General features: G+C 45.3%; 1 protein-coding gene across 6 annotated transcripts in view; it reads right to left on the bottom strand.

Annotated features, from left to right (window-relative positions):
- CLUAP1 (clusterin associated protein 1) overlaps positions 1-12,271 on the bottom strand; it is a 43,510-nt gene that overhangs the window by 20,023 nt on the left and 11,216 nt on the right. For all 6 annotated transcript variants that reach the window (XM_078074921.1, XM_078074920.1, XM_078074922.1 and 3 more), the window contains exons 2-6: positions 9,648-9,759; positions 8,678-8,762; positions 7,443-7,622; positions 4,228-4,323; positions 1,694-1,777 (exon numbers count right to left, since the gene is read on the bottom strand). In XM_078074921.1, the coding sequence (XP_077931047.1) occupies positions 1,694-1,777; positions 4,228-4,323; positions 7,443-7,622; positions 8,678-8,762; positions 9,648-9,748 (546 nt within the window). In that variant the 5' untranslated portion in view covers positions 9,749-9,759. The remainder of the gene's footprint in view (positions 1-1,693; positions 1,778-4,227; positions 4,324-7,442; positions 7,623-8,677; positions 8,763-9,647; positions 9,760-12,271) is intronic.

The following is a 12,271-nucleotide window of genomic DNA, read 5'->3' on the forward strand; positions in this document are numbered from 1 at the left end:
TCTCCCATTTCATTCAATGGTCTATAACCCATTACACTAATTTATTTATTTTGAAGCGTAATTGTCCCTGGTTTGACCAGGGGAAGCCCACTCAGGCTGGCATCTGTTTTGCAAGGGATTTTGACAGACCCCTTTCATTCTCTGGGCATTTCCTTGCTCTCCAGCCCAAGAGGATCTTGTACTTTCCTGTCCCAGCTCTGGACTCAGACACTTCTCCCCAAGAGTCCTGGTTCCTTTTAGTGGAGAATGCCATTTAGAAGCCAAGATCTGGGTGCTAGGTGTGCTCAGAGCCAGGAAATGTATGAATGTGTATGTGGGTGTGCATGCGCATGTACATAAATATATGACATACACTCATGTATGAAAACATGCATGCATAGCAAAAGTATTCCTAGAGCTAGCTAGCTAGCTACCTACCTCTCTATCCAATGAAAACCATGCATTTAACCATCACCTCCAATTTCAGGGTTCATTCTAAGTTTCTTTTTCATATCTGCAACTCTCTTTTCCAACAGTGAGAAACTTCGCTTCCGTTATCTTTAACATATTTACCTACGTGATCAGTCTGCCTGTATGTAACAGACCTCCCATCTCAGCTGCCCTGCCCTCCTCACCTGCTGAGGCTGAACCCTGGTGCTGGGTCGCCCAGGGAGTAGTACTGTTTTATGACAAGGATATTATAAAAACCTATCCATCTTAGAATTTACAACTCTCAGCAAATCCTTGTTTTATGCTACTCCTACTTTACATAAGGCTCTCCTGTCTGTGTCTACTGAATAAAATGAATCCCTGATAACGACTGAATACCTACCATGTGCCAGAGACTATGTACAACATGCACTGGCATAATGAATGTACATAAGGACCCTCTGGGGCAGACACTGCCATTCTCCCCATTTTACAGTTGAGGAAAGTGAGGCACAGGGAGGTTAAGTAACTTGCCTAAGATCACACAGTGGGATTCAAACGCAAGCAGTGTGAGTCTGGAGTCTCCCTCGCTACTGCCCTCCAAATGAATGTGTCAGATGAGATGAGCAAATAATTGATTGTGGGTAAGCAATAAAGGATGGCATTCTGTTCATCACAGCACTAGTTAGAAATCTCTGTGCCCAGGGGCACCTGGGTGTCGCAGTTGGTTAAAGTGTCCGACTCTTGGTTTCAGCTCAGGTCGAGCTCGGCATCAGGGTCTGCTCTCAGCAAGGAGTCTGCCTGAGATTCTCTCTCCCTGTCCCTCTCCCTCTGTCCCTCCCCCAGCTCATATGCTCTCTCTGAAATAAATCTTGACAGAGAGAGAGAAATCTCTGTGCCCAGGTTTCAGCACCAAAAAAACCCAAAAAACAAAAAAACCCTCTGAAAATCACTTAAATGCCCAGCAGTGAGGAAGTTGTTAAAGTGTGAAGAGTCCATTAAATAGAGCATTACTTATGAAAATTATTGAAGAATTTAAGCAAATTATTAAATTATTAAAACTGACAAATTTTTAGGGAGTAGTTCATATTTATAACAAAGGGAAAAAAATAGAAGTAAGTAACCTAGGTATCCTAGAATGTCTTCTGCATCTTCCATTTCCCCATGTTCATATACCTTCTCTGTCACTAGGCCTAGGGTTGTTCTGTCTTAAGAAGGCAGGGAATAAATCAGTATTTTCAAGTCCCAGGCACAAAAACATTAAATAAAAGCAAATAAATCTTACCAAAATATCTTTTATTGCAATTCTCATCACTTTTTCAGTCTCATTTATTTCCAGAGGTCTGGCAATTGCTTCTGTTCTCAGTTCCTATGAGAAACAATGAAATGAAATTACATGTACTTTCAGAAAAGATATTCTCAAAACCAATCCCCAAATCTGGATAAGGCTTATAGACTAGTTCTCGAAAGTTCCATTACAGGGTGGATCTCTGATGCAAAACCACTTCTTCCAGCCCCTCTTCCAAACGTCTTTCTTTCTTTTTTTTCTTTAAGTACTCTCTACACCCAACGTGGGGCCTGAACTCACAACCCATGATCAAGAGTCATATGCTCCACCAACTGAGCCAGCCAGGCCTCAGTTGGTAATCCTACCACCAACCTGGCCTCCCTCCGGTACCCTGGGCCTTCCCCAGCTACAGGCCCCACATTCTCACAACATAAGGGGCAAAACTGAGCTTACCCCCGTCATCTTTTCTCCCAAATTTGCTTCTTTACCTACATTCGTTCAGGTGAACCCCAAACCAAGTGCAGCTCAACCTGCTGTCTGAACCCCCTCCCAGCCCCTATCATCTTTCCTATGATTAATTTCCTCTAAGTTGCCTTTCACTGCCAACTGTAACCAATGAGAGGAGTCACCTTGGCCCTGCCCCTAGTATTAACCATTAACCAATCAAGGGAGGCATTTGTGCCTATCACACCAGTGCTAGGAACTTCTGAGACATGGGATTTCAACACCAATGCAGTTATGAGGTTCCTGCAGCACTTTCCCAAACTGTCTTGGGCTTCCTTTATTTCAGCACTGGTAGAAAACTATGGAGGGCAGGGATCATGACCTACACAGAGCACAGTGCTTTGCCTGTCTGTGGTTGGAGCTAGTCCTCAAGAAATGTTTGTTGAGTGTATGAAAAACCAATACTGGATAGAGGATCTTCCTCAGATCACAGCTGTATACAGAATTTGAGTAGTTGGCTCCCATGGCAACACTTCGGCCACTGATTCTTTCAATTCATTACAGGATGGTGCCAAGAGTCCCCAGTGGAATCCTGGTTGAAGTCTCACAATGAAGCCACTCTGTGGCAATTATCAAGTAACCAGCTCTTGATAGGTCTGTCTCCAGGTCTGCTAGACAGGTGTGTAGACACGGGCACAAACTGCACTATAAAGAGAAAACACAGAAATCCTGGAGCTCCCTTGTTAGTTATCTAAATTAGCTATTAGATAGGAGTGGCAGTTTTGTTCTGTCAACTGCCCTTTACCAGGTGGCGATCGCTAGGTTAATATATCAATGATGGTGAGCTGGCACCCCAGTCCCCTGCTTCCAGTCTGCTCCTGGGGCAGAAATGAAAAGCCAGAGGAAAAATACCATTACACTACAGCAGTGATGCCAGAACACAGGCCAGGCAGTGAGAGAGAGGTCATGGCCGACATACCTGACTGCAATAAAACGAATTAAATGCATTTAATTTAAAAACACTAGAGGTGAGCATGTATGCTTCAAATGCCATAAATCCTTACAGGTAAGAATTAAACAATACTCCATTTCTTCTTAAACCAGTGGGTCCCAAACTCTGCCGGACATTAGAATCACTTGGAGATCCTTAAAAGCTTGACGCCTGGAGGGTGCCTCGGGCGTGCAGTTGGTTAAGCGACCAACTCTTGGTTTTAGCTCAGGTCATGATCGCAGGGTTGTGAAATCAAGCCTCACATTGGGCTCTACACTCAGCACGGAGTCTGCTTGATATTCTCTCTCCCTCTCCCTCTGCCCCTCCTGCTTGCGCATCTCTCTCTCTCTCAAATAAATAAATCTTAGGGGGAAAAAAAAAGGCTGGATGCCTGCCTTTCACCCCCAGACATTCTGATTCACTGGTATGGGGGACAACCTAGACATGAGGTGATTTAAAAGGACTACAGGAGCTCTATAGGGGTTTTAGCAGCCATACTCTTATTAAACAGCTCAGTAAACAGAGTAGATGAAGCATTCTTCTTAGTTGGCATTGGCTAGAACAAGGATTGCAAATAAATTTTAACAGTGACACCAACTTCAGCCGAGGAATAGTGACAGCCCTCGTTGGGCTGTCCAGCTCTGCTGCACATTAGAATCACTCCAATGCCCAGGTCCACTCCAAACCAGTGACATCAGCATGGAAGCCAGGTATCAGTTTTTATAGGTCCCCACAGGATTCCACGTGGGAGGAAGGTTTGGGAACCAGGGGCTCAGAAGAGCATTTTATAGACAGGAATGCTGAGTTCCCCAGGAAAAACACCATGACCAGGAAAGTCTGCCATGGGCACAAGGAGGAAAGTTCCAGCAACATGCTACATAATTGCCATTCCTGAACTAGAAGTTAAAGCTATTAAGAACAGACCAGGGCCACTAGAAGCAGGACTAGCAGCTAATGCTATTACTACCCTGCAGATTATCTCATTTAATCAGATACAGTGTGATGAAATGAGAAGGCCAGGAAAAAGCAGAATCGGAAAGAACACCTTGAAAAATGCTTAGCCGAGGAAGTATTTAAGTATCTGAACATGGCTCACCCTCAACTCTACCTCCTTGCCCAGCAGGTCATACAGAGATGCTCCTTTGGAGGTGATTTCAGAAGCAAGCTGCCTGGCTGCTTTCAAATCTGCAATCTGGAGGGAAAATATCAAAACCAGAAACTTCAGTGACAGGTTTTTTGGTTTTTGTTTTTTTAAAGATTTTATTTATTTGACAGAGAGACACAGCGAGAGAGGGAACACAAGCAGGGGGAGCAGGAGAGGGAGAAGCAGGCTTCCCACGGAGCAGGGAGCCCGATGTGGGGCTCGATCCCAGGACCCTGGGATCATGACCTGAGCTGAAGGCAGACGCTGAATGACTGAGCCACCCAGGCGCCCCCAGTGACGGGTTTTTAATAGACATTCAGAAACAACCAGTTTGGGGCGCCTGGGTGGCTCAGTTGGTCAAGCGTCTGCCTTCAGCTCAGGTCACAATGTCAGTGTTCTGGGATCAAGTCTCTCGTTGGGCTCCCTGCTCAGAGGGGAGTCTGCTTCTCCCTCTCCCTCTGCCCCTCCCCACTGCTCGTGTGCAGGCGCTCTCTCTCTCAAATAAATAATATCTTAAAAAAATAATAAAAAAAGAAACACTTTGTTAATATCAATTCCTGCCTCCCATCAGGATACCGGACTACTGAACACGTTTTCCGTAAGACACATATTTACATCCTGTGGAGGAGTGCTCCCAGGACATCTGGGTCTCTCTGAAAATCCAAATCTCAAGTCGAATGTAATCTTTAACCAGGAACTATAGGAGGGTGAAAGTGACATTCTTCCTGTTTGGACGAGGACACACCAGGGGACCCCGACAATAGCAGGGCGACCAGAGGGGAACCTGAGAGACACGTCTTACTGCAGAACCCTGCCGCCCCCCGGCTCTCCGCCTCTGGACGGCACGGCGCAGGGCTGCTGAGGCTCCTGTGAGTTAACCAGCACACAGCCCCACGGCAGTACCCAGCTCCCCCAAGGGTGGCGGCTGCTGCGAAGACGGCGGCCTCTAGCGTGCAGCACAAGCTTCTTCCTTAGGGTGCGCAGGTCACCCCCACTTCCTTACATATGGTAACTTCTCCAGAGAACCCAAACATTTCCTTGCTCTGTTCACTCTTCCTCTCTCCAATTCCCACCTTGCTTTTATTCCCAAACCACCAGTAGCACGTCTCCCTCTGCATTCACAGCTGCTGACTTTCTTCCCCTTCCCTTAGTCCTCCAGGGTTCTGCTCCTTCCAGCTCCAGCTCCCCGCTCCCCAAACCACCTCATAGCAGCAAACGTCCCATTTCCTTTGCAGGAGTCTCATCATCTCCCCCGCTTCCCAGCCCTGGAGGCCATCAGAGTTCAGTCCCCTAAACTCTTCTCCACTCACACTCCCTCCTAAGCTCCTGGCTGTAACACCTGCTACGACCCGAGGCCAGACACCTCATACTGAACATGTTCCAACCCAAACTCCCCACCTTTCCCACCAGGCCCGCTCCTCTCACACTCCCCTCCATTTCAGTAAAGGCAACTTCGCCCCTGCAGGTGCTCAGACCAAAAACTTCAGAGCTATGATGGCTAAAACAGTGTGGACTTGCCACACGCGGCCATTTCAATGTTAAATTATTTAAATTTATTTTATTTTATTATGTTACGTTAGTCACCATACAGTATAAATTATTTTAATTTAAATAAAATTTAAATAAAATTATTCGGTGGTGCTAGCTACATGTGGCTAGTGGCCGCCACAGTATGGCATGGATAGAGAACACACCCATCATCACAGAAAGTTCTAGTAGACAGTGTGGCTGTAGGATCTTCCTTGCATGGTCCGTTTTCTCTCAACCCACATCCAACTCCACAAGATCCACATTCAAATTAGGTTCTAACTCCTGGCCACTTCTTTCCACTGAGGAATCTGGATCCTGATTAAAAACCTAGGTGTGATTTCCCCGGCCTGACCACAGGTGATCACAAAGGCTTTCCCCGGCAGGCCTGATGGGGGTGACCTGAGCCCAGGGTCAGCAAGACACTGCAGGCTCTGAAGGGACTGGCAGTCAAGGACTCAGGGCCTCTGACCCCCGCATTCATCATGTGCATTTCTAGCCCGGGGGCCTTCACTCCCAGGTCTCTTCATGGCGGGCTGAGGTCCTCTTCAGCGCCTCTGCCGCGGCCTCCTTGTGCGGGAGCTGGGGAGAAAACCTGCGGACACTCTTCCACTCCTAGTCCTCCCCTACCTCAGGGTGCATAAAACTGTCGGAGGCTTTTGGTCAGAGCTCCCTTGGGAGACAACCCCTTGAAGGGTGTGCCATCTCCTGGGAGAAAAAGGAACAGCGTGGCGGGAGGGAGAGGTGACGCTTCCTCTGCTTTTAACCCCTTGACCAAACCATCACAGTAAGTGATTAAAGACTTAACTTTCATTTTTGGCTTGCTGCTTTCATCAAGTCCTCTGATGCGTGGCAGCTCGGCTCACTCCCATCTCAGCTGAGCTCCTGACATCACCAACCACTCTGTTCAAAGTCACTGTCATCTCTTGCTTTCTAACAGGTCTGCTTGCACCCTCACCCCCCCCTTCAGTCTGATCTCAACCCAGCAGCCAGAGGGATCCTTTTAATATGAAGTTTCAAATCATGTACTTCTCTGCTCAAAACACAATGATTTTCCACCTCAAAGTCAACCTCTTTACAGTGGTTGTGCAGGCACCACAGGGCGGGGTCTGTCACCGCCCCCTCCGAGTTCTCACGCTCTCCTCGAATGCCCCGTTTCCTCAAACACACTAAGCACACTTTTATCAAGGATTACCTTTCCCCTTCCACTGCACGGCTTGCTCCTTCGGATCTCTGCTGAAGACGTCACCCATCCCATCTCCCTGCTGAAGATACCTGCCCCAGCCCTGCTTTACCATTCCCCACACCCTGATCACCTCTGACCTGTCATTCCTTCTGCTTTGTGGTTTAGTCTGACTCCCCCACTGAGCCATAGGAACAGAGGATTTCTGTCCTTGCTGTTCACGTCTGTATCCCCAGCATCTGAACTGAGCCTGGCATATAGTGGGCTTTTGTAAGTAGTTGGATCAATTTACTGTGACTTCTTTTTGTATCCAAATGCTGATGAGCACAGAACTGACAAACTGCTCTCAGTCAAGGAGTAAGGAAAGAAGCAATGACATGAGTATCTGACATGTTCCATTTCAGAGTTTAAGAAATACACATACTGTCCCACACTGGGAGCCTTTCATTGTCCTTACCTTTGAGCCAAGATCAAACTTGAATTTGCTGATGTCCTCCTCTCCTATCTTAGAGCCCTCCATCCCTTTGGTCTTCATGGCGTTATAAAGGACAGAGGTGATCTTCAAAAGCTCTTTCACTGCATACCCATCTGCCTGATAAAGCTTCTTAGTATTGAGTTTTATATGTGCCTTGGTGGCCTATTTTCAGACCAAAAAAAAAAATAGTGTAAGGCCCTTTCCATGTAAAATCTAAATCGAAACCCATGTAAGTAATTTGCAATAACCTGATTGTATTGAGTCAAACTTCCAAGTGACTCAAGCACTGCAAGTGGGTGTCTAAACTTACACAATCTTGATGGAGAGCTATTTGGTAAATGACAATAAAATTAGAAATCCACCCATCTTTGACGCAGCAATTCCAATCCTAAGAACTTACCCTAGGGATACGGTCACAAAGTGATACGTATAGGTTATTCACTACAGCATAGTTTCAAAGAGCAAAAGTTACAATCTAAAGCCTACCTATATAAATTACATAAATCATGGTATACTCATGAAAGCAATACTACTCAGGTATAAGACAGAATGAGGAAACTGGATATGTATTTGGAAAGTTCTCCAAAACGTACCATCAAGTGAAGAAAGCAAGATTCTAAGCAGTGGTGTACCGTACGCCACCATTTGTGCAAAAGGAAAGGGACAGAATGTATACTGTGTTTGCTTATCTATGTGTAAAAAACTCTGGAGAATGGAAATGGGGATGAACTGGGTCAACGGCAGACAGGATAAAAAGTCATTTTACTCTATACTGCTTCTTAATTAAGAAAAAACTCTGAACCATGATGTATATTATGTATTCTAAACTATTCCTTTTTTTTTTTTAAAGATTTTATTTATTTATTTGACAGAGAGAGACACAGCGAGAGAGGGAACAGAAGCAGGGGGAGGGAGAGAGGGAGAAGCAGGCTTCCCGCGGAGCAGGGAGCCCGATGTGGGGCTCGATCCCAGGACCCTGGGATCATAACCCGAGCCGAAGGCAGACGCTTAACGACTGAGCCACCCAGGCGCCCCAACTAAATAGAATTCTTAAAAAATAATGAATTAAAAACAAAAACCCAAAAACCTGTGCTGGCGAAATGCCTCCACAGGAACCAGGTGACCAGATGGGCTTAGACACTGTGAAAATAGCCCCAGCTGGGACTCATCTGTAATGTACTTAATATTAAAATTCCAGCAAATAAATGTCAACTAACCAGGAACTGGGCAATTGCCTTAATGAAGAAAACTCGGTCTTGTTCAGTCTCAACATCGGAAGGGATGTCAGTCTGAGGTTCATACCTTTCAGAGAAAGAGAGAAGACAAGTTAATTAAGTACAAAGTTCACAAAAGAGAAAGGCAGCTGAGAGGATCTGTAACAGCAAGCTCTCTGAGTCCCGGCTAAGGTAGTAAGATTAAGAGAGACTTCAAAAGCAGCATAAAATGCACCCAAGGGAGTGAATCCTCACCTAAGAACAGATTTAAGTGATTTCAAAAATCAAATTTGGGGCTCAGCTTACAAAATTAAATCTCAGACCTCAAAGTTTAATTAAAATAGAACTATTACTCTGGCTGACAGCCCTTGACCCAGGGCTAACTAGTTAGCTTGAGAAGCAGCAGAGTTATCGGAGTTCTTCGAGTTACTGATGACCCACCAGGGGTCAGTGGACTGCAGCCCGTGGTCTCTTTCTGTACAGACTGCATGCGAAGAAGGGTTTTTACCTTTTTAAAGGATTATCACAAAAAAAAACCACATGAAAGAATATGCAACAAAGATCTTATGTAGCCTGCAACACCTATAATATTTATGATCTCAAAAAAGTTCGCCAACCCTGAATCATATTAGGTTTTTCACACGAATTGAAATCTGAATCTAAATGATTTCTACTTCAGTATAGTCATTAGAGTGTGTGGACAGATCCCTGTCACTCCCTGATCAAAGTGAGAGCATGAAGAGCCCAGTGTCAGCTTCCAACTGAGATATCTCCTTTTACCATGGCCTGGTATATCTCCTCTCCACAGCGCTCTTCATACTCAACAGATTTTTAACAGGTTACAACTAAGTCTGTCAAACTCAAAATCTATTGAATTCTTCCCTTTGCTTCATCACAATATCCAGTTTCAAAAGGTGGCTATTGAATAAAATACAGCACTCATTCTTAGATCTTAATAAAGTACATTTCTAACCGTTTCACAAGCCAAAGCAGCACTTCAGACACAAGTCCAAAATTTGGTGTGCGGAAGTTTTCCATAGAGATATGGCGAGGGTATCCCAAGGCTCTCATCATCTCTGTAAAATCTGTCCAAAGGTAAAATACAGTTCAGTCAGTTCCCCATCAAAGAGCAACTACTTATCTACTTAGATACTTTCCTTGATTTCCCTTTTTATTCCCAACATATTGACAGTTTCAGGGACTATTTATCAAGTCTCTAAGAGGGAAAGTAAAAAGGACATGAAAGTTAAAATACATAATCTGCTTCGTGAAAAACATTTAAGTTCAATGCGAGGAAAAAGTGGAAGCTGTACATTATAATAGGGTTTAGGGATTGGCTGTGAATAGAATTTCTCTCTTTGATACGTCATTTCTCTCTTGGATATCTTTCTCTTTACCACTCAAAATGAGAAATACCTGGTTTTATAAAATGTCATAAAGAAAAAATATGTTGGGGCGCCTGGGTGGCTCAGTCGGTTAAGCTTCTGACTCTTGATTTTGGTTCAGGTCACGATCTCAGGGTGAAGAGATCGAGCCCTGCATGGGCTCCACACTTAGCAGGGAGTCTGCTTCTCTCCCTCTCTCTGCCCAGACACCCTGCTCATGTACAAGTGCACGTGCGTGCTTTATCTTTCTCAAATAAATATTTTAAAAATATATATGTTAAATGTTAACAGTGGTTATGTTTAGGGGTGATAGTTGTAGGGCGAAGTTCACCTCTCTGAGTTATTCTGGAGTTGGCTTGTTAATCTTTTTAAGATTTTATTTATTTATTTGAGAGACAGAGAGTGAGGGGCAGAGGGAGAGGGAGAAGCAGACCCCCCCCCCACTGAGCAGGGAACCCAATGCGGGGCTCATTCCCAGGACCCTGGGATCACGACAAGAGCCAAAGGCAAACCTTAACCAACTGAGCCACGCAGGTGTCCCAACTGCATTGTATTTAAAGAAATCTTAAAGAGACTGGTTGAACTATACAGCAATATTTAGATTTTTTATAAACCAGAACAAGACACAATACTAATACTAAACCAGAGGTAGTGGTCACTACGCTTTAAGCAAAATGAGAAAATGAACACAACAAACGTTTTTTGCGTTTCCACAACATGCCAAGATCTACGTTTGGTGCGCTTCTGGGCTGTATGTAATGCCTGTCCTTGCTCTTCCTGAAGGTTCAAAATATCTCAACAACATTCACAAAAAAGCTACCTGGGCACCGGAGGTTAGGTTAGATCTCACCAGGCAACAGAAGGTACGAGCAAAGGAAAGAGCAAGGGCACAGAGGGCCCTTGTCACTGTTTTCTGGGAAATGTGAACAGAATGATGATCAATAAAACAGAATTCTTCCCACCACACAGCCAGGCACTGCCTCAGTACTTCTTCCCATTAAGTAGTAAAGTTCTGTTAAATCTGCAAAATGGGGACAATCTGACTACAATTCCTATCATAAACTGCACAAATGTATGGCATTCATATACGGTCAAAACGTTCAGAAATCCCTTTCTTACACCTTCCTTTCAGCACAACTGCATTTAGTGTCCCCTAGCAGAATGCTGGCCTCGGCCTGCGAAGGAGGAGAAACCTGTCTCTACAACACACAGTCGCCACAAACCCTCAAATCCCAGAGGGCATATTTCACACTATGGTGCTACTATATAGTGTCCCCTATATTTACATGGTAGAAAAAGAGCGATTACTAACTAAAAGGAGTAATCGTGAATGGTGCAATGTCCAGCAATTCGTTAGAAAACTGGCAGTAGAGATGGCGCCCCAGATCACACCAAATTGACAATCACCTGCTACACCTGTGCAGGTGGAGCCAGTTAGCCAAACCGCTTCAGATTCAGAAAATGACGGCTCATAAAAAAACAAAGGATTTTGACTCACACAGTCCCACGGCTCCAACCGTGCTTTCCACTCAGTTTTAGCTGCGTGACTTAAAGTAAGCTACTTGACCTCTCTGTGCCTCCAAGTATTTCATGTAAGGATCGCACTACCCACCTCACTGTACACGTGAGGACGAAAATCACATACTGAATATAAAACGCCTGGTGTGTTAACAGGTGCCCCCAAAGGAGTAGGAACTAATTCCCTTATCCCCATTCCACTCCCCACTCTCCTAACAAAGGCACTTGGGTTCCCTTCTCGACAGTCCCTTTAGGAAGGATGAGGCTTTGGAAGTCAGATAAACCAAATTCAAACTCCCGCACCAGCTCCCACCGCCTGTGTCCTTGGGCCGAGTTCCCTGACCTCCCTGCCCGGTTCCTGCTCTCTGAATACAGAACACACGGTAGTTCAGAGGAGTCAATGAAATGATGCACACCCATACAACAGGAACTCCCCGGCAGATCGTAAGAACTCAAAAAATGCCACCCGCAATTATCATTCACTAGTCCCCTCCTCGGTTTTGTTCGTTTTTCTGAGCTTTTCACCTAACCCAACTCAAAAGCGGTCTCAGCGTTTTCCAACCCGGTAGCAAGCAGCCCCATGTGGCCATACAAGTCATCTAAAATTAGACAAAATTAACACTTCGGCTCCTCAGCCGCCTAACCACACGCGGCCAGGGGCACACACAGCACCTCCCGCCGGGTCGGAGTGCTG

Source organism: Halichoerus grypus, chromosome 6 (assembly GCF_964656455.1).
Source record: "Halichoerus grypus chromosome 6, mHalGry1.hap1.1, whole genome shotgun sequence".
Taxonomy (NCBI): domain Eukaryota; kingdom Metazoa; phylum Chordata; class Mammalia; order Carnivora; family Phocidae; genus Halichoerus; species Halichoerus grypus.